Source organism: Podarcis bocagei, assembly GCF_964188305.1.
Source record: "Podarcis bocagei genome assembly, chromosome: 2".
NCBI lineage: Eukaryota > Metazoa > Chordata > Lepidosauria > Squamata > Lacertidae > Podarcis > Podarcis bocagei.
Window position 1 is genome coordinate 109,163,743 of NC_138126.1, and position 22,894 is coordinate 109,186,636.

General features: G+C 44.3%; 1 protein-coding gene across 4 annotated transcripts in view; it reads right to left on the reverse strand.

Annotated features, from left to right (window-relative positions):
* Positions 1–2,733: 2,733 nt before the first annotated feature.
* The window catches only part of AXIN2 (axin 2), a 78,942-nt gene continuing 58,781 nt past the window's right edge, over positions 2,734–22,894 (reverse strand). For all 4 annotated transcript variants that reach the window (XM_081181286.1, XM_081181285.1, XM_081181288.1 and 1 more), the window contains 7 exons: positions 20,125–20,265; positions 19,173–19,681; positions 18,739–18,930; positions 18,187–18,417; positions 17,268–17,363; positions 13,701–13,868; positions 2,734–3,053 (listed from right to left, as the gene is read on the reverse strand). In XM_081181286.1, the coding sequence (XP_081037412.1) occupies positions 2,927–3,053; positions 13,701–13,868; positions 17,268–17,363; positions 18,187–18,417; positions 18,739–18,930; positions 19,173–19,681; positions 20,125–20,265 (1,464 nt within the window). In that variant the 3' untranslated portion in view covers positions 2,734–2,926. The remainder of the gene's footprint in view (positions 3,054–13,700; positions 13,869–17,267; positions 17,364–18,186; positions 18,418–18,738; positions 18,931–19,172; positions 19,682–20,124; positions 20,266–22,894) is intronic.

Consider the following 22,894-nt stretch of genomic DNA (forward strand, 5'->3'; position numbering starts at 1 on the left):
CCCTTGCATTTTCCTTTTAGTCTCCCTTCCCACGCAACAAAGTTCTTAAAATGAAACTCCTAGGAATGTATTTCTTTGGATTCAGGATGGTTTGGATGGTTAAAACTTGCTCTAATAAGCAAAAAAATAAAGACCCTTAGATTAAAAAACCAGAACAAAAAAAGGGGGGAAAGATTATATTAATTTGAAAAATATAAAAATTTTAATAAAGGCTACATCTCTTAATTACAATAATTATTGTACCAAGTAATTTTTTTTCTTTAAATGAAACTCTTTATAATGCATAATTTACAGTATAAGTAGAACAAATGTCATGGCAAAAGTCATAAAGTACAAGGACTTGTAGTAAAAAGGCATAAAATATATTATACATAAACCCCTTTACACAAAGAAGGGAAGAGTTTGGACCCTGAACACAGGGCGTAACATGGCATATTAACACCATGTAGGCACAGGTACTGTACTGATTGAAGTGTTTTTCTTAAAAACACACACTAGAGATAGTGTATTAATAGCGTTTTCGCATCACATTCTTTCCTACACTATATACAGACGTATTATACAAAAGAAATGTAACGTTGGCATACAATGCACCAATTAAAAACAAAACACAATAGAAATAAAATGTGTTTTCGGGGTGGGCAGGTGGCCCTTTTTTAAAATTTTTTTTTTGCCACAATACACACAATCCAATTAGAGGATGTATTTGATAGTTTGAACAACGACACACCCAAAGCGAGAGACTCTGTTGCCCTTATATAGCTCAGTGGAATCTTTTATTATGGGGAGCCGTAATTTCATCATCTAGAAAGTTGGAAGCAAGCTATGCAGGATTGAACAGGGCACTAGCTTCCATTTGCTATAATGGAATGGGATGGGGCATCATACATTTTGACGGTTTGGCCTATTAAATACAGTTTACCATACAGAAAAGTACCACTACCGAAAATGTGACTACATTTCTTCAAATAAATAAATAAAAAAGAATCACTGATTTCGTTGAAAAACATTCTATTCAGGGTTTCCCAAACTTAGGCCTCCAGCTGTTTTTGGAATACAACTCCCATCATCCCTAGCAGGAGCTGTGGTCAGGGATGATGGGAACTGTAGTCCAAAAACAGCTGGAGACCAAAGTTTTGTGTGTGATCTGGCTAAACTGGTGTTTATGTGAACTGGATGGTTTCATGTACCGCTTTTCATAAAACTGGACTATATGAACCATTTGGGTCTGCATGAACTTCATAATTCTGCACTTGGGGACTTGCTATAGGATGCTTTGAAGACGACACTGGAAGCAATGCAATGCATTGCATACTGCAATGCTACAAAAATACAGACAACTGTATATTCTTACCACAGAAACTGACTGATAAGACCCATATATTGTTATTACCCCCTGTAGCTGTTATATTTATCCCATGAGAACACTGCTAGGTCTGGTGCAGAGCCAACATTCTCAATCTGCCCATGGTTAGGGGGATCAGGAACACCTATGGGCCTGTGTATTCATTCATCGTCCTCTCCTGCAGTGAATTTTCCCCAAGCTCACCAAGGTGCAGCATTCCTTTGGACCATCATTAATGGTAGCCATGGTGAGCTTCAAACCAAACTTCACAACCATGATTGGAAGCAGGCTTGAGCAAACTCTTCTAAACATAATCACAGCTAGCATTACCATCAGGGCAGATATAACCCTGCACTGTGGTTACGTGGGGGGCGCTGTGGTCTAAACCACTGAGCCTCTTGGGCTTGCCAATCGGAAGGTTGGAGGTTCAAATCCCCACGATGGGGTGAGCTCCCGTTGCTTTGTCCCAGCTTCTGCCAACCTAGAAGTTCGAAAGCATACCAGCGAAAGTAAATAAATAGGTACCACTGTGGCGGGAAGGTAAATAGTGTTTCCATGCGCTCTGGCTTCCGTCAGTGTTTCGCTGCGCCAGAAGCCGTTTAGTCATGCTGGCCACATGACTCGGAAAGCTGTCTGCAGATGAGCGCCACACCCCACAGTTGTCTTTGACTGGACTTCACCATTGAGGGGTCCTTTACCTTTTACCTTTACTGTGGTTATACTCAAAAGAGGATTCATGGGGAAAGGGAGCAGGACGAAGAATGTAACAGTCTATGGGGTGATCCTGATCTCCTAACCACTGATAGGCAACCAAGTATTATACATCTGAACCAGACCTAACAAACAGAGCAGCATTGATTCAAAATCTACCAATTTTTAGAAGAGCAAATGTGTACAACAATATTCCCTCTTCCTCCCCTTTTCCTCCAAGAAAAAAACAGCTGGAGGAATAATGCTGGACATAACATGATTCCAGCTTGTTTTCTAAGGTGGCAGAAAAAAATTCACTTTACTTCTCTTCGTAATAAAAGACAAAATTCTAATGATTTAGATAGTGGAAACAAAGTAAATAATAAAATATAAAACCACCCCTTTTTTCCATATCACATCTTCTCTTCTCTCCATTGTTTAAAGCAGCATGTCCATAAACTGGACTTAAGGGAAAAAACCAGACTGTTCAATAAATATCAATAAGGATTACTGTAAGGTAAGCTATACACAGTTTCTCTTAGTCCATAAGGTTTGGGATCCCCAGGAAGCCATATATTATATATGGAAGTCTTTCAAAACATGGTCTGCATCTTCAAAAACCCAGAGTGGTCATGTTTTCAATAAATAGTTCGGGGTTGTTAACATCCTTGCACCCAGCTCAACAGACACCTTTTAAAAAAATAATAATAATGTAAGGCTGATTTGGCGAAGTCTTCATAGTCTTCTTAGTTTGTCTGTGTTGCTTTTTCTTCATTGGTTCCAACCTTCCTTCAAAAGCTTTGTTTGGTGGTTTTGTCCAAAAGCCAGCGTCTTTTAGCTTATTGTCTCCTTAAAACACACTCACACAGACAATGCCAGCCAGTCAATCTATCAGTCAATCCTCTCCACTTTCCCAAGGACTCTTCCTTCGTACATTGGCAGAACAGTGTCGTCGTCCCAGATTTCTTCGAAAACTGCACCGCAGTCAAACTCTTTGCTTGCCTTCTTGAAGTAATACCTGGAATCAATAAGATCAACAGATGCAAAATAAATGAAGAGCATTTTGGAATTGCTGTTTTTGAAAGTGTCTGTAGCAAGCACCCACCCAACATTCTATATCCAGAATGTCATAAGAGCCCAAGACCCCTTGGCCAAACACCAAAATCTTATGTTTTCATGGGTAGCTATGGCAGAATTGAGACAAAGAACACCGAACATAACATTAGAAGACCCAATGGCCCATCTAAGTCCAGGATCCTGTTCTCACAGCGGCCAACAAGCTTCCTGTGGGAAGCTCACAAGCAGATTGAAAGCAACCTGCTGGATCAAACCAAAGATGAAGTTCAGCCATAATCTGCTGCCTTCCAATTGCTTCCAGCATCCTCTTGCAAGGTAGGAGATCAACAGAACACCCAACTAGACCGAGCAACTAATATTCAACAGCACAGTGCCTCTGAATTTGGCTACCACCATTGATCAACCCTACACTCTGTGAATTCCACCCCTTCTAAGCCCCTTTTATAAAGGCATCTAAGGCAAGTGGCCATTAGCTCATCTTGTGATCAAATTGTGATCCATTTGCCACAGGCTGGCATTACCTGACTGCTTCTTTGACATAGTACATCAATATGATGCTCAACGCACTGTTCCCCAAAAGCCTTGCTACATCTTATAATGTTGTTAACTCTCAGGTTAGTTATCCATATGATTCACCCTAAAGGCACACATTATGGTTACAAAAGAGATGCTACTGAAAAACAGCCTGGGCATGGCAAGCGAACCTTGCCCTGGTTGTCAACATAAGGACACATGGATTTCCATCATCACCATGTGAAACTCCATAGTCCCATTTTCTGCTGCTGACTGTTGTTGAAGTGGTGCATGTCTCGAAATGTGGTGGCAGAAACCCACATGGCAAGTTATGTTACATCTAAGGGAGAAGGATTTTGACAGGCCCCATTGGTATGCAGAATTGGCTTAGCTTGCAGAATGTAACTTTTATCTATGGTTTGGGGGCAGGAAATGGGAGCTTGTGACCCTCCAGATATTGTTGGAGTACAACTGCCATAATCTCTGACTATTGGCTGGAGCTGATGGGAACTGGAGTCTAGTTGCCTGCCTCTGGTTTAGGGACAGGAGGGGCCACACACACACACACAGAGAGAGAGAGAGAGAGAGAGAGAGAGAGAGAGAGAGAGAAAGGGAGAGGGAGAGGGAGAGGGAGAGGGAGAGGGAGAGGGAGAGGGAGAGAGTTCAGACTGGACCTCAGCATTGTAATTGAGCCCGAGCTGTTTTGAGAGAGCTGTGCTGACAGAGAAATTATTGCAACTCAGAATTCTGCCTTATATTCCTGTCATAAGATATACAAATGCTGGACCAGAAGGAGTTTGTGTCTTCACAGAAGCTGCTGAGACTATTTCAAGCAGAGTTATCCACTGGCTAGGTTTTAAACCTCCACGCTTTTCAAAAAACCCTACTGTCATTCTCTGTGTCAAAGTTTTGCAATAGACCACTTTAAAATGACACTGCATTATCAGCACCCTTGCTATATTGATATTGGTATTATTATTATTATTATTATTATTATTATTATTATTATTATTATTATTATTATTAATTATTTCAGCAAACCCTCACAGAACGTATTATTTAGTTGTATACCTTTGCTTTTAAAAGTTTTATTTATCTGTGGGTAAGAAACAGGCTTTGGGATTTCTGCTGTGTTTTATTGTGTTAATTTTGTTATGTACAGTAAACCCGCAAACTTAGGTGCATTTCACTTGTGTGCATTCAGCTTTACGCACTTGGCCGAAATGTTAAAAAAATTAAAAGGGGGGCAGAAAGGAGGCAGGTGTCCCATACAGGAAAAAAGGCTTTGGAAATCCCACCTGCCATTGTACCCTAGGACGCACGTGGCGCTGTGGGTTAAACCACAGAGCTTAGGACTTGCCGATCAGAAGGTTGGTGGTTCGAGTCCCCACGACGGGGTGAGCTCCCGTTGCTCGGTCCCTGCTCCTGCCAACCTAGCAGTTCGAAAGCACATCAAAGTGCGAGTAGATAAATAGGTACTGCACCGGCGAGAAGGTAAACGGCGTTTCCGTGCACTGCTCTGGTGTGCCAGAAGCGGCTTAGTCATGCTGGCCACATGACCTGGAAGCTGTACACCGGCTCCCTCGGCCAATAAAGCGAGCTGAGCGCCGCAACCCCAGAGTCGGCCACGACTGGACCTAATGGTCAGGGGTCCCTTTGTCTTTACCTTAATTATGGCTTTAGGTGTGATCCCCAGAACGTAACCCTCTTGTAAGTCGTGGGCACAGCTTGTGCATAATGTGATTAAGTGCTCTATAAATCTTTGTGTACAAACAGATGGGAAAGAAGAGTCAGTGAAATGGGAGGTAAATCTGCTTTACTGGAACTTGGAAGCGCAAGTTCAATTCTGACCACAACAAGGTGATTGCAGCACCATGGTTCTCAAATATCAGGAAATGTCTGGCTTACCCCCTCAGTTTATATCAGGGGTAGGCAACCTAAGGCCCATGGGCCAGATGCGGCCCAATCACCTTCTTAATCCGGCCGGCAAACGGTCTGGGAATCAGTGTGGTTTTTACATGAGTAGAATGTGCCCTTTTATTTAAAATGCATCTCTGGGTTATTTGTGGGGCCTGCCTGGTGTTTTTACATGAGTAGAATGTGTGCTTTTATTTAAAATGCATCTCTGGGTTATTTGTGGGGCCTGCCTGGTGTTTTTACATGAGTAGAATGTGTGCTTTTATTTAAAATGCATCTCTGGGTTATTTGTGGGGCATAGGAATTCGTTCATATTTCCCCCAAAAAATACAGTCTGAGGGACGGTGGACCGGCCCATGGCTGAAAAAGGTTGCTGACCCCTGGGTTTATATCAACGCCCACGATATGGTCTTTTATCATTTGTGAGACCAGCACCACTGACTTTGCTCAACTGCATATATTTTGACAAAGCGGTCTCCATGAGAACAGGCTCTACAGCAGTTCACTGCCCCCCCCCCAAAGCAAGCTAAGCTTCCACAGCTCCAAGATCTACACGATTTAGACTGGACATATCACACTCTGGACATATAAATGCAATTTAAGAGGAAAGTTCTTGAAAAAACAAAAGAAGGGCAAAAAAGCAAATTGAATATACCATTTAATAATTTTTTTGAAAGAGGAGGCACCTTTGGGACAGTTATTTAAACCACTTACAGATATTGGCAGCAGGATTGCAAAGTTTCTCCCTGGCCAAGCATCTGATTTAAGGAAATAAAAATCCAAAACAAAACCCATTATTTCCGATTTAGCCATATGACTAAACCTTATAGAGCGCCGCACCTACAATTTTGAGACTTCTACTAAAGTGGATTTTGAAGGAGAGAGAAAAGTTACACATTGTAAAACCGGGAATATTTCATTTTGAGGCCTGTTGTTGTTTTTTTTCCTTTTTCTTTTTTAGTAAAAGCTCCAAACTGCTGACACGTTCCAAAGAAGAACATCCAAAAACAGAACAACACTTTAAAAAAAGGACAGAGATTGCTACATCTCTGCTTCGATATTTCCGAGTGGCCCCCTGCGTAATGAGCAATCTTGGCTTAGATTGCAATATTTGACACAGAAAGGTCAAGCAGGAGCGTCCCGCTTTCCCTTTCTTCAGGCTTGGGATCGTTAGATCACGAAGCCAGTGCTCATGCAGACAAAAAAAATAAAAAATAGCGCCCCTTCCCCTCTTGTGTCAAACAGTAAGGACCCCTCTATTATCCTGAATTAGACCGTTCAGCTTCTTGATTAAAGGTTCCTTTTATCCCCCCTTCCAGCATTCTTCCTTCTCAGGCTGCTTAATTGCATATGCACAAAATGAAGGCCTTCCATTCAGAGGGTTAGCATTTAGGGAGCCTGCTTGTCTACTACCACACACACACACACACACACACACACACACACACCACTCCTTGCACCCAGGCTGATCTCTCGCCCTCTTCCAAGAAGCTCTCTTTTGCCATGCAGTCACAGGCAAGGAAATATTCTTATCCGATCAGCCTTAAGGGGAAAACACCAACAAGCACCACCCAAGTTTTAAAGTAACTAAGTATATTCAAAGGAAAGGCAGCTTAGTCACATTTTTTACCATTTTTTAAAAGTATCCCCTCAACTTTGAATTCCCTCTTATAAAGCAACTTTCTTTGGCTAGGGATCTACTCGAGCACCCATTTTTGCTTTGATATTTAAGACCTCTGAACATACCAACAAGAGACTGGTTTATCTGACAGGAGGTTTTATTTATCTGACTTTGATTAGGGAGATAACAAGATGGGTCTCTTAATCAAGTTAGAAAAGGAAAACTGTTCAGTCATAGGACTTTTTTTGTCACTTTCAGATGAACCCATGGATGTAACAAAATCCATTTACTTCAGAAGAGCCCAAAATTCTCCCACCGACCAGCCTTCCTTTTGCTGATCCAAAACCAAAATACAATGAAACTTCCTTCTAGAATCCCTCAAGCTAGCAGGCCAGAGAGGAAAAATGAGGGGGGGGGGGACTTTGAATGAGGCACAAAAGGACTTTCACTCCGTTTTATCTCCTCCTTTCCAAGAGGATAAACAGCTGTAGCAATAACTTCCCCCTTGATCTTAAAACTCTGGCAGCGTTGACAAAATTCTTTGTTTGAACGCCACATTTTTATTTTCTTGAAAGAAAGAAAAAAAAGGAGGGGGGAAGCTCCACACGCTGACCTTTTCCAAAACTACAACCTTATTTCTCACAGAGAAGTGCAAAAGGGGGGGAGAGGGGTTTGGTGAGGGAGAATGCAAACTAATATCTCCCCCCCACACACACACAACCTCTTAAAACACATCAGGAGGTCCTTATTTGCTTGTGGGGGGGGGGACTCTCTCCATTGAAACACTTTTTGAAAAAATGTGGCAAGGTTTGCTTTCTTTCTCTCCCCCTCTTCTGCTGCATCTCTCCCCCCCCCCCGCTTTTTCTACATCTGGCACCCATACAGTCTACAAGGCTTGGAGTTACTGCTCTTTTTCTGAACTACTGCCATGTTACCCAACACTACGCAGAGTGAATGAGAGAGAGAGAGAAAGAGAGAGAGAGAGAGAGAAGAGAGAGAGACTGTGTGTTTGTTAAGTGTAAGGGCATGCTTCTGATTTTGTGTGTGTGTGTGTGTGTGTGTGTGTGTGTGTGTGTGTGTGTGTGTGTTGGGCGGGAGAGAGAGAAACTCCAAAACTATTAAATCGCCTCCTAATATTTCCCCTAAAAACAAATCAACAAAGGCACATACCCACCCCTGAGTTCACACCGCCCCAGCTGAAGAGTACCCCAGCAGAAACCCGAGGTACCTACGTTGTTGCAGACTGACTCGTTCAATAAAGAATTTTGAGTGTCAACCATTTATGCATGCCTTTGTGTGTTAAAAATGAAAGGCACAGGCTTCAAAGACATGCTTATTAAGTGTGCCTTGGAACAAAATCAATGCCAGATGTGACCAGAGCAACCAAGCCAATCCTTCCCCTCAGCAATGCCTGCCACTCTGGGCAGTATATATGGCCCTGTTCCTTGAAGGTCACCTGCAGCTTCGCTCTTCGTCCCCTCTTCTCCCCCCAACCCACCCACCCCCAAATAATAATAATCAAAGCTTGGATTAAAATGATTCCCTGAGGGAGCAACACATTCAGATAATTAGTTTCACCTTGGGTCTGTACAAGATCCCCCCCCTCAAAATACATATACATATCATCTATCTATCTATCATCTATCTATCTATCTATCTATCTATCATCTATCTATCTATCTATCTATCTATCTATCTATCTATCTATCTATCTATCTCCCCACTGGTCTTTGGCCTCAGCTCCTTTTGTACACATTGCGTACAAAAGTCAAAGAAATAATAACCCCAAAGTTATCTGTCACTTTAAAATGCTCTAACCAGTTACAGCGCGATCCTATAGCAGGGGTCAGCAACCTAAGGCCCATGGGCCACAAGTGGTCCACAGGGGTCGTTTAACCAGCCCCTGAGCCACCCGCTCAGTGAGTGCCCCCGTGCTGCGCTAAACCGGCACAGTGTGGCGTGGGAAATCACGCCTGTGCAGATGCAGAAAATCATATCTGCACAGACACAGACTCCGGAAATCGCAGGCACGCGCACGTGATCCAGCCCGCGAAGGGATCTCCGCTGGAGTCAACCGGCCCAGGTGAGGTAAACCTTGCTGACCCCTGTCCTATAGGAATGGTAACAACCTCAGCTAAGCATCATCAGTTTCATTCTAGAAGTTCCTCAGAGGTTATCAGAATGATCCGGTCCTGATTTTCCCATCACTGACTTCCATAACATACACAGTAGGCAAATTCAAGGCTCCTGGCTTTGTGTCTACTTAAGAGATCTAAAAAATTCTGGAAATTCTGAAGTCATTGGAGGAGGGAGGGTTTTTTTCAGGAAAGAAGGGAAATCTGGGGGGAATGGGGGGAATGAACTACTTTGCATATCAAAAGTCACTTTGTAACTTTATGCATTATGTATATCGGTCTACCATATAATTATTGTATCTGGTCTATTAAAAGTTACAGTTCATCCAGACAATAATTAACAATTGAATTTATTAAGGTGTTTTGGGGTTGTCGTCCCCCAGCAGCATGAATTGAACGGCAATGAAATTTTGTCACTTTCTACTTTCTCCCGCTTCCAGTCCTTTTGAGGCCTGTTAAAGAGGACAGAGGCAGATGTATTCCAACTACTCCAGCAAAAGGAAGGCCATAATCAGAAGAGGCATCAGAACCTTCATCCTTCTCTTGTGACAATGGCAGTGCCTTCCAAGAGGCAGAGATGCATCTTGCTCTTGCATGTGAGAGTTGCACTCGCAGTTGACAGATGAGGACTTAATACAGGAATTGTAATGATGGGATACTGTACATAGTCTTACATAAAGGTTTTCCTGTTGCACACTTTTAGAAATAATTTTGGAGGGGTAGTAAATAGATGAACACCTTGTCTTAAACATTTTGTTTGTCATTGTAAAAGAAAGTGTTTCATGATGCCCATTTTTTTAAAAAAAAATTAATTGAAGGAAAATGAGGAAAAACACAGGGGGGTTTTTAAAATAGAATTTTTCATTCCCCGACCCTGGGACTTTCGCAAATCCACTATATGTTTTCAGACCCATGTCTCCACTCCATTCATGGCAGTGTATGCCACAGATACATAGTGTGCAAACAGAAACCTAGGTTTCCCTTAGAGTGTGGTGCTGAATTTTTTTGTGCTTGGGACGGGATGGGGAGCAGATTTGAACAGTGTTAGAAACTGGGATAGAAAAGCTAGTAGCCAAATGGCTTCTAGGACCTGAGTTGTGGGTGCCAAAACAGAATGTCTAGTTGCCCCAGGGGGCCGGCAACATTTTTTAAATCATTTTGATAAGCATGCGCTAATATGCAATTCACATAAGTGACACATTGTTAGTATCACCTTTTTAGCATAAATTATTAATACGTTTTAATTTTGCGTTTACAAGAAAAAATACCGTACTTGGTACCGTACTTCGGTTTTCAAAACACTATACAGTGGTACCTCGGGTTACATACACTTCAGGTTGCATACGCTTCAGGTTACAGACTCCGCTAACCCAGAAATAGTACCTCGGGTTAAGAACTTTGCTTCCGGATGAGAACAGAAATCGTGCTCCGGCAGCGCAGCGGCAGCAGGAGGCCCCATTAGCTAAAGTGGTGCTTCAGGTTAAGAACAGTTTCAGGTTAAGAACGGACCTCCGGAGCGAATTAAGTACTTAACCCGAGGTACTGCTGTACTCTTTATTGTTAAACTCCTTAACATATTGTCTATCCTTAACATATACTCTGAGGCTTCAAAGCACATACATTTCAGTAATCCTTGAGTGTCGGCCAGGCGTGAAATATGGCACTTAAGACTTTTTGAGGTGCTTGCAAATGGAGAATCTTTAGGCACAAAATGCGCCCGGCGCCCTGCTAATTTCAAACCCTGGTCCCATAGGCCAGGGGTAGTCAGCCTTTTTATACCTACTGCTCACTAATGCATCTTTCTTGATGGTAAAATTTCCTTACCGCCCACCAGTGCTCGATGGAAGGAGGATTCAGTTTGTGCCATAGAACCCCCCCCCCACCGCCAACCTAGAATCCTGAAAAGCCCACTAGTGGGCGGGAGGGACCAGGTTGACAACCCCTGATCTAGGCCATCATTCTGCTCTCATGGTAGCCAACCAGATGCCTGTAGGAAGCCCACAAGCAGGGCCTGAGTGAAGCAGCATTCTCCCCACCTGTGATTCCCAATGCTACCAGGAACCCAGAATGCACAATAGCTTCTCCTTGGTGTGTTCAGCCACTACTTCATAGAATTGTAGAGTTGGATAGAATCCTCAGGATCATCTGGTACTAATCCCCTGCCAATGCAGGAATATGCAGCTGTCCTTTACGGGGACCAAACCTGCAACCTTGGCATTATCAGCACCACGCTCAAACCAACTGAGCTATGCATGCACTTGCACAACAGCTGTCCATACAGGGAAATCTGTCATTTTCAGGCTGAGGAACCAAGGAAGAAAAGCACTGGCAGCTCAAACCACATGGATATTGCCTGCCACATGCTGGTTGCTCCTTGGAGAGTTTTAGTTCGCATTCCCATCAGCAAACACACCACTTTGGTAGCATATGTGCTGCCCCGTAGGGATGGACTTTATATGCTGTAATTTCACACGTTTATATTCTGCTTTCCATCTGGTATGGGCACCAGATTCAAAGTGATTCAGAGTGATTTTTAAAAAACCAAAAACAACCCAGAGTGATAACCAACAAATGGCTATAGAAGCCAGATAAAAAAACATCAGAGTAAAGCTACAATGTGCTAAAAACCTGGAGGAATCAAAAGAAAAAAGCAGGGCAAAAGGATAAAGACAGAGCTGGTTGCCAGGCAAGCCTCCCTAGAGCGTGCATTCCTCAGGCAGTAACAGCAAAAGGCCCTATCTTGGAGTGCTTCCTGCCTCTCCTCTGATGGCAGATGGACAGCTTCCAATGAGGACCTTAATACATAGGCAGGGCATGTCTTCATAACACAGAAAACACATCAAGGCTGGGGTGGCTCTGCAAATGCTGCTGGACTGCACCCCTATCACCCCTGACCATTGGGCATGCTGGCTGGGGCTGATGGTTGGTGGTGGTCCAACAATGTCTGGAGCAGAACAAGATCCCCTACCCCTGCTTTAAAGCAGTAAGTTTTCCAAAGGAACCAATGGCATGTTGTGAGCTTTTGGCAAAAACTCAAGTGCCCCAGGGCAACTGTGAGTGGAGAAGACACAGAGGATCAGGAGGTTAAGAGTAACAAAGGGTAGGGAGGAAAACAATAGCTATGGGGGTAATTATATGGCCCTGCAGTAGAATGAATCCACAGCTTCCAATGTGGGTTTTGAGCCCCTCCACTGATGCTCATACATTTCCCGCTGCCACAGTCCCGCCAGCTACAGACATTCACACGTTGGCTAATGTGAGAATTGGGTATAATGTGAGCAGTGGGTTTCCCTGACTAAGGGACATTTGGCAACACAAATTCCAAATGCACATAGAATCATACAATAGAACTGTAGAGCTGGAAGGGATCCCAAGGGTCATCTAGTCCAATCCCTTGCAATGCAGGAATCTCAACTTAAGGCGTATCTCAATAAAGGCACATTCACACACTGGGTATTTACACAGGATGTGCCAACAGAGGAAATGTGAACTGCATGTCCGGTTGATCCTATGTACTGTCCAGGAGATGGATATGTCCCTTATGATCTGAAATCTTTACTCAATACTACAATATTGATTTTGTAGCATCTAGTTTGAGGTACCTTCTGTGAAACCTACACCTCTCCTCACACAGTTTGTGCTTCAGCAAATAGTGTACCAAGTACAATAAATCAAAGTGGCTTCTTTCTTTTCACAAATTAGGGTTTATCATTTGAGTCTGTTTCCATGGGCAAGCAGGACTTTGATTTAAGGCTTAGTTGCTTACATAGCCTTGTGCAAAACAAACCCCAGAATCAACTAACCAAAGGAAGAACACACTTCAGACGCTATCACCTCCCTTGCAAATAGAGGCACATAGCTGTGATCTCGTAGGAAGCACTTACATGCGCAATAAACATTACTACCCCTCAGCAGCTGATTACTCTGAAGCTGATTATTTACATTTTGCAAACTGCAAAGAGGAAGTAATTATCTACAGAGCAATCGATTGCAGGGAAATCAAATTACTTGTTAGAAACAAAACCAGAAGCACTTCTAAGGCAGCAGCAATAGCCAGGGAATGAACTCAGAATGAATGAATACCTATTACGCAAGACTGTGGCTCATCCACTTGTGAAAGGAAACTGTGCTAGCAACATCGTTATATAGTCTATCCACCCGGTGAGGCCTAGTCTGGTTGCTGGAGCAACCAATCCACCTCTTAACTACTATTGGTTTGGTGGGTAAATACAAAGAGGACAGCAGAAACTCAGACAGACTAGTGAGCAAAGTTGCAGCCAACCATCAAAAGCCTTTCCTTGTGGGAGGATGCTTAGAAATATCTCTTTGGTTATTTTGGCACACGGTCTCTGCAAACACAAGGGAAGAAGAAGAAGAAGAAAGAAACCACAAATATGCTTACCTATAATTTCCCTTCTTGCTCAGCTGCTCTTTAAAGTGCCCAAGTGTCAGGCTCTGGGCCTTTAACATCCTCCTATAGGGAATTTCCTCTCCACAGAAAAAATAAGTGACAACCAACTCACTAGGCTGGGAAGAGTGAGCAACAGGGAGTTTCTTTGGTTCTTTGTGACTGAAACATAAAAGAAGGGAGGAAAGAAATAGGCATTATTTAGATAGCATTTATGCCATAGTCAGAGAGCACAACTTCATGAGAAGCATATATAGTCAGCTAACCACCTATAGCAGCTGGATAGCAAAATAAATGCCTAAGCTTGATATCTGTTAGTACACCAAACTCTGAAAGTCTCCATGTCTGATAAACATTACCAGTGGATGGTTAGAGGAATGGGGTTTGCATTTAAACACAGAGCATTAAAGCCAAGGGGCAAGACCAGCAAACTTTGTGGAGTTTTGAACCCGGAAATGCACAAGCTTAATTGCCAACCTGAAACCCATGTAAAAATCTCAAACTAGCCACTGAACATATTTTGTGGCCTAAAGATTTACAGTTGGGGTTGTAGAACCTGTGGCCAATAGTGGATGGCAGCGTGGGGGGCGGGCACTCGCCTAACCTGCTGTTGCCCATGTAGCCGTTGCATACAGGGATGGAGAGGGAGCAAGGCAGAAGTGAGGCTGGTGCAGTGCAAATGCACCAGTGGAACTAACCTGCTGCTCACACCAGTGCTTTTGCGCCTTGCCAACCTCCCCCTCTCTGTTCCAATATGCAGCAACAACAGAGGCAACCAGAGGTCAGGTGAGTACCATTGCCCCACCCCACCTTCTGATATTGCCTGTCATCCTCCATACGCCGATACCCATCTGCTCCAGCCATCATGGCCAATGGGCAGGGATGGTGAGAAATGTGGTCCAGAAATATCCGGAGGCCCACAGGTGTCTCATCCCTGCTTTATAGGCTTGAGTCAATTTGGTCCACAGGGCAACACGATGTCAGTCTCACTCCCACCTCTAATTTGTTACAGATAGGTAGCCGTGTTGGTCTGCCATAGTCAAAATAAAAATTCCTTCCAGTAGCACCTTAAAGACCAACTAAGTTAGTTCTTGGTATGAGCTTTCGTGTGCATGCACACTTCTTCAGATACACTGAAACAGAAGTTGCCAGACCCTTCTATATAGTGAGAAGATGGGGAGGGGTATTACTCAGAAGGGTGGTGGGACAACAGGCTCATCTCAGCTATCTGCCAATCTCCCATTCCCACCACTCTAATTTGTTGTTAATGTGTTGTATGAGCTTGGCCAAGTCAAGTCATTCCTTTATCAACCTAAAAGCAACAACAACCCTGCTGTCCATTTCCAAACACCAACAGAATAGGCCAAATGGGGGAAGTTGAGCGCTGGAGGTTTAGCCCTCCCCGTGTATGCAATGGTTCACTTCAACTACATGGATGGAGTCTGGCTGAGGTGCTTTCTAGCCACTTCTCAGCCAGGTTCACTTTGCCACAGACAACTAGAGTGTTTGTTCCTTTGGGGAGCTTAGCTGAATTACTGAACTCTCAGGACTGTGTAAGACTTCTTAGGAACTAAATTGTATACAGGTGAATTCTGAGAAAAGATAGCCCTTGAGGAAACTTTCCACTATGGTTCCCAGCACTCTGTAACCTTCTCAGAAGGAGCTGTTGTTGTTGTTACTACTTAAATTTGGCAGTTGTTTTATCATGCCCAAGGCAACCCAGAGCAATTTACAACCAAACATGCAGGCAATGAACCCCACATAGATACGTTAGAACCAAAAGAAAAGAGAAATACATTAAAAACATCTTGCCCACTTCTAAAAGGCCACTGATGGTTAAAGACCAAAGGCCTGGCTGCAGAGGAAATTTTGTTGCCTTGCACCTAAAGATATGCAATGGTGCCCTCTGGACCTCTTAGGAAGGGCGCACAACAAGAAGGGTCCAGGATTATGAGCGCAGGATCTGGGCCAAATCATATGGGGAAAGGTGGTCATTCAGGTATTATGGATGAAGAATTAAAGTCAGTCAGAACCAGCTAAGAAACTGCAGAGTTATTCTTCATGGATTGCTGAATGTCTTAATATAAATTGATGGAGAACATTTTCTGAAACTAGTTGCCTGTAAAGCTTCTGTATTTTTCCATGCTGAATTTCTGGACTTTCTTTCAGCAGTGGTTGGATTTTTAAGCCTTCATCTATGTGTTTTGAACTGCATTTTACCAATTTGTTGCATTTTATCAATGATCTCCTTGTTTTTAATGCAAGAGACTAACATGGTTATCCCTCTGGAAATCAACTAACTTGATTTCCAAGCCTCTACAACCATGTGGAATACAATCTTGTCTACACACACACACACACACACACACACACACACACACACACACGAGCCTTTTTGGTGGTGGCTCCACATCTGTGGAATGCCCTCCCAACTTTATATTGTTTTAGACAGCAGATAAGAACTCACTCTTTCTGTCAAGCTTGTAGAGGTGGAATGGTTAAGCCATTTTTATGATGCTGTCAATTAAGTTATACATGGGCATTTTTTAAAATCTTTTTGCTTATTATTCTTTATATTGCCTTATATGTTGCCCTGTGACTTGTGTGTGTGTGTGAGAGAGAGAAGGATGGTATAGCAATCTCTTACTAAATAAATAAAATAAATCCAAAGCTTCACATGAGCAGAGGTTTCCAATTCACTTCCGTGTCAAGACAAACACCATACTTTCTTCTACACTGATGTGAATTAGAAAGCTGCTCATTATGTGTACCAACACATGCATATTAAAAACTGCTGTGTCCAGGTAAGAGATCTGCCTGTTGCACCAGATTCTGTGATGCAGTTACAGTCAAGCAGATTTTTGGAGCCATGATGTTGTGGAGCCAATGGCAGGAGCAGCAGATAGCTAAGCTCTCCTCACACCTTGGGACTCCCAAGGAAGAGCAACCCTCTTAGGGAATAACAAACAACTCAGTTACTCAGCAGAATAGCAACGGCGCTTTGAATGCCATGCAGGCAACTTCTGAGGCAACATTGACTTGGCATGTCAAAAGGTCACAAAGTGTTACTCCACAGTAATTTACTCTTCCTAATTTGTTCCAAGTCTTTGTAGAGTGGCTTCAGGAAGAGAAAAAAAGCTACTCGCACAGACAGCTGGTGGACTTAAGGTCAACCAATTAAAAATGAAAGGCTACAGTCAGGTGGCTTAGCCTGGACTTCAAACATTGCTCATTGCATAAGATGAAGAGCGTAAGAAAGAAAACTTTAATTATTTAGACTGTAGCAGATTTCTTGTTAAAAAGAACTATCCTGTAATTAGACTAATCCAATCTTTGTCCACTTTACAGGAATGCAAGCTTTTTTAAAAAATAAAAAAATCAGAAGACAAGATTTGAAAAAAATGTTTTGTTCTGTTTTCACCCCCATCAAAAGAGGAAAGACCAGGCTTTAGCTGCCACGGAAAGATTACATTTTTAAAGCACCACCCCACTGATAAAACACAAGTTTTGAAAGGTAATGAATGATATCCAAAGCTAGATGTTGCATATGGCAACACTCACTCTTCTGCCGCTACGCTTGCATTGCAGAAAGGACTGTTTCCTCCTGGTACAGAAGTCAAGTGGTTGCGATCCCTGGGCTGACTCGAAGCTGAACATCTAAAGGTTGGAAAGCAGGGAGGGGGAGCAGAGAAAGGGAAAAATGATTAAGGATGTCAAAATCCCACCAGTATATCTAATATCCAGGGCAGACAGTTAAAACTATGCCTGAGTTTTCTAGTGAAAGATAGCAAGGCTCTTTGGCCAAGTAACCGGATTCACTTCCACAAGACGTTTAAGAAAAACAAACAAGGGCAGAGTTCAATATTCTAATTGTTTATGATAAGAATGGGAGATTATAATTTCTAAGGCAGTATTCCGTTTGATGGCTGGGCCTTGTGTGGTTTTGCACCACCAGACCTTCACATCACCTGCGGTGCCATAAGCTTCCACTAGGATGAAGACAGCCAAACTAAAATGGCATTAACTTGCAAGGGGATTTACAAATCAAGCTATTGTTGTTGTTTTTTTACAGCTGTTAAGAAGTTTTGTTTCTTATCCATCTTAAAAAGGGTTGCATGAAGCTCAAACTGGACTGGAAAGAGCCTTCCTAATGACAAAAACGTTAAGGTCGGGGAGGGGGCAAAGAGGTGGCCGCTGTGCTTCAGCCCCAAGTCACCCCTCCAAGAGGACTAAATGAACCACATGAATTAGCATCACATCCTTCCCATCTTTCATTCTCAGGACTGACCACCAGACACGAGCCTGCAAGAACATAGCCCGATTTGCTTTATTTTCTTGCCACAAGCCATCAGCTAGCTGATAAGGATGTGAAAGCATTCAACTTTTGAAGATAATGTTCACACATTCAAGACCTTTTGCACCTATGTTGCAGTAAGCGCGGTAAAGAGGCACCCCAGCACCCAACCTGTAGGAAGGTTACCGTTGTTTCTGTGGCTTGGACACTTCCGCTAGCCTGCGGCAAGCTTCCTCCAGCTGGGCCAGAGTGTTAGGCGGCGTCAGCGGGGGCATGGCGGGATCCTGGACGAAAGGGTGGGCGGGCTGTGCGCCACGCGGGTGGCTGCTGCTCCCCCAGAGGTGGTGACGGGCCGGGCGCTCGCCAGGCATGCCTCTGGTGGACTCCGAACTGTAGGCCTTCTTTGTGCTTTGTGTGCTGCAGAGAAAAAGACAGGGGAGAGGGAAGGAACAAGGTTATAAAAGCTGGAAAATATGAGTTTAATAGCAGCTTCTGTTCTGTGCACTCACTCTCCCAAAAAAAGAAAGAAAGAAAAGAAAAAGTCTGTCATAACATGAAAAGGGGCTCTTGCCAAAAACATGACATTTTTGTGGTTTTTCTGGTTCCGCAGAACAGCTTTCATATTAAACCGGAGGAGCAAAAGAGCTCCATTTGTTTTTAGTGATTGTAAAAATAGACAGCTGTGTAATAGATAAATATTTACCGGGAGCAAGAGTGTTGCAGACAGCTTATATTTACCTATGGGGTTTGTGCTTAGATTGTCTTTCACTCTCCAGCATCCACTGCCAGACATTCTGAGAGCGGTCCGCCTCCCCTCCAGGTAGCTGGATTCCTGGTGGTATGGAGAGCCCTCCTCCTTCCCCGCCTGGCAGAATGATGCCATCTGGTAGCTTACAGTTCCTTTTGGGTAGTGTCCCGGTTCGGCTGAGGCTTCAGTGAGAGAGAAAAGAGAAGAGCACTTAAGATTGCTGCTTGTTTGCCGTTCTGCTAGCTTATGCCAGAAACACACAGCACCCAGCTCTCCTCCTCTCCCCCGTAATCCCCAGCTCTTTGCGATTTCATAAACTACCAACGGCTACCCATTGTTTACAGAGCACGGCGTGAGTCACAGCACTATAGCCAAGTTTTTGACACCTGCCCTTCCCCATGCTCAACCACCAGAGGAAACTTACCCAAACGGCTCTAGCTGAGCCATAGGGAGGTCCACCCCCTTGGAGTGCCCCTTGCACTTGGAGTAGCAATAATAGTCACTGCCCCCGGCAGCACATAAACACTGGACTCGCTGGGCAGCTTCCGCTTCTATCTGCTCTTTCGTCTTGGGAATGGTGTGGTGGTGGATGTAGTGGTGGTGAACGTGGTTGGTGGTCTGCTTCGTGATAAATCCTTTGCTGATGAGGGCGCAGGCTGTGGGGATCGAGGCTGTGCCCGGCGCAAGGAGCAACTTGCCCCCGGGGAGGCGGTCCGGAGAGCGTGCGCGAGGGCTGTGCCGGCCCATGCCAGGCGACTGGCACCCCGGGGTCTTCAGCACTCGGGAGAGGTGGTCGTCTAGGATTGCCTGAGGGTCGTCCTCGTAGCTGCCGGAGGGCAAGAGGGCAAGGGGGTGCTGCGGGTGCTGATTAGCCCCAACCTCTCGGCCAGGCTGTGCGCTCACAGGTGCGTCAGATCCCTCCTTCTCTTCATCCTTCAAGGGCAAAACACAAAGAGCAATCAATCCATCCATCCACCCATCCATCCATCCATCCATCCATCCATCTGCAGAGCTGAACAAGGGCGGTTGAGAAACTGCTCCAGACATCATGCATTTCTGCATTAACAGCCTGAAGAGGAGATAACAGACCTACAAGGGGGGTGGGGGTGGTCAGGTCCGTTATTGTCTTTTAAATACCAAGAGGCACGGAGTGAAAACGGGAAGAGGGAATCATTCGCATTTTCGGGTTTTAAAGGCAGGAGAATCGACAGCTTGCCCCTAAGTAGGAACGAAGAAGCCCTGTGGTCTTGCCATCTCTTAACATCCCGCTTCGAACCCCCGCCTCTGCTACCCCCTCCTTCCCTCCCTCCCTCCTCCTAGCCAAGGGAGGCTGCCGCCCAGCAGGCGTCCGCCCCTGAACGGGTTAATTCACCTACCTCTGTGATTTGCTGCAGCCTCTCTTCCAAGCAGTCCATGGTCTCTTGCTCCCGCTTGAGCTTCTCCAGCCGAGAGATGAGCTCGGCTGCGAAGGTGGCCGGTTCCACGGGGGTCATTTCCTTAGGAAGGCGGTGGGTTCGCTATACAGAGCGGGGACAAAAACAGCGAGCCATGTTTAGCAGGCGGCTTCAGCAGCTCAGCCCATGCGGCATTCCTGGCCCCGTTCAGCTGGTTGCGTCTCCATGTTTGGATGAAAAGGAGTCCGCAACCAGGCATGGTCTGCTCTGGATTTTTATGAGCCGTTGCCGCGGCCTCATGGAGTGACATTCTCCCCAATAGCGCTTGCCTTCGGCAGGAGCAGTTGGTCGCACTCCGAGGAACCCTGCTTGTTCTCTCTGTAGTACAACCAGCCCATCAGTAACTACTCTGAAGTAGAAAATCTTCAAAGACTGTTGTCAAACATCAAATGAAAAACTCCGAGGTGGGAGGGAGAGACTTTAACTCAAGGAATAAAAGTGGAGTATAAACAGAAAGGAGTTGGAAATTAAAAAAAATATATAATAAGATGTTTGGGAGGGGGGAAAGGGAAGGGAACTGAGGGGGGGGGAGAGAGAAAGAGAAGTCAAACGGTTGCAGATCAGAGAAGTGCTGGTAATTTATTTCCTGGCTACACACTGGGCACCTTTGAGGTAGTGTTGTCTCAACAGTGTCCTAGATCTCCCTCTCTCTCTCTTTTTCTCTCTCACTCCCCCCCCCTCTCCCTGCCCTCCATCTCTTTGTACAGAAAATGAAGGAAGCTGCTGCAGGCAAGCAGTGCTACACTGCTGAGAGTGGCTGCCTCAAGCAGATCTATCAAGGGAAAAGGGAACATCTCCAAATCAAGTGTAGAATATAAAAAAGCAGGCGAGAGAATCTCTGCCAAAAGAAGCTAGGAAAGACCCCCACCCACCCACAATCGCTGTTCTCATCTCCCCACAAGTACTCCCCCTCCATTTCTTTTTGCCTTTACCCTTAAATTCTGCAGGCACACGCACACACAAACACACATTTTATTTTATTTTTATTTTTTAAAGCAGAAAGCCGAACTGCCAGCTCTTTCACATACTACCCATGAGATGAGGTGGGGCCTCTCTCTCTCTCTCCTGCAACCACTTAGCTTCAGAAATGATGTGAGGGTAGAAAAAGGCCACTCTGCTGGAAATTGTCACTCTTACACAAGCTGGCTCTATTCAGTTCCCTGATCAAAGCACTGCCTTACAGAGAAAGTCGATTTGCACGCCCCAGGACAAAATAATCTAATTTACAAGCGGAGGCTATAGAACTTTCTTTATGGAAGGGATAGGGAAATATAATAAATAAATAAATAAATAAAGAGAGCGTGCACACAAAAACAAAACATCTCAGTACACCTCAACTTATCAGTCTACCTACCTATCTATCTACTAATGTTTTCTCTACTACATAAGGAGAGGGATTTGGTTACACAAATCATGAGACAAGATAGGTTAGCACTTGTCTGGGTAAACAGTTTTGCAGAGAAATGCCTCGCTAGAAGAATCACACCAGCATCTCCCTCAAACCTTCTGTACTTTAAAGGAGAGGGCAAGCCAACCTTCCCAAATATATAGAACCAGATTAGCTGCTTTCCTTGAAAACCAAGAGGCAGGAAAAACACTGGTTTTTTTATTTATTTTTAATTTTGGAAAGCGCATATTTGGTACAAATATCCTCTTTCCTTTGCAGAGGCTGGGATGTCTATTTCCTGCCAAGAAGTTGTAAGTGGTGGTAGAAATCCTGGCTCTGCTCAAACAAATAGCAGAACTCCCAGTGACTTCAATGAACACAGGATTTCTCCTGGTGTGTTTCTCTCTCTTTGACGTCCTGGAGCAGACCAGAAAATGGAAAGCATGATCCTTTTTTTAGAAAGAAAGAAAGAAAGAAAGAAAGAAAGAAAGAAAGAAAGGGGGGAGCAGCTGTGGAAGTTAGGGGAGAGATTTAAGAAGGGTCTCTCCCCCCCCATTTCCCTCCTAGCCATCCATTCGTGGCTTAAAATGGGTAGGAGGGCGGACACTTCATATCAGTTCTTCAGAGCTAATCAACATGGTGCAAACATACCAGAAGGCAAGTCCATATTCATTGTCCTCAAAAAAGAGGCAGTGATTGGGAGGAGGAAGAGGAATTCATCTTTCCAATGGTGGCTGGGCACATGAAGCCCAGTGTGAAAAGAGAACACAGTGGGGAGGGGGGAAGTATGTAAAATTGGAAAAGGAGTCATACAGGAAAATAGAAACAAGAAAGGACATACAGAGAAGTCTTGCAGGATCATTATCAAACGTCCGTCAAGTCTGGCATCCAATTTCCAATGGGGTAAAAGATATGTGACAACATAAGAAGACTGCAAAAGCAGGACCTGAGTGGAAGACCACCATCCTCACTTGGGATTCAGAGGCCTACTGTTTGGCAGGTGCTTCTATAACAGTGGTACTTCGGACACTATGGGACTTCGGCTCCCATCATTTCTGCCTGGATTTAGGGTGGTGCGGGTGGTCCCCCGTCCCCCCGCCAGGATCATTATCACCATGATCCTATACTTATAGGGGTACCTACTCAATACTTGTGAAAATAAGGAATATTTAGGAGGGGCGCCCAATCTTGTCCTCTCTCAGCAGTGACATCACCTTGCCAACAAAGGTCCGTATAGTTAAAGCTATGGTTTTCCCAGTAGTGATGTATGGAAGTGAGAGCTGGACCATAAAGAAGGCTGATCGC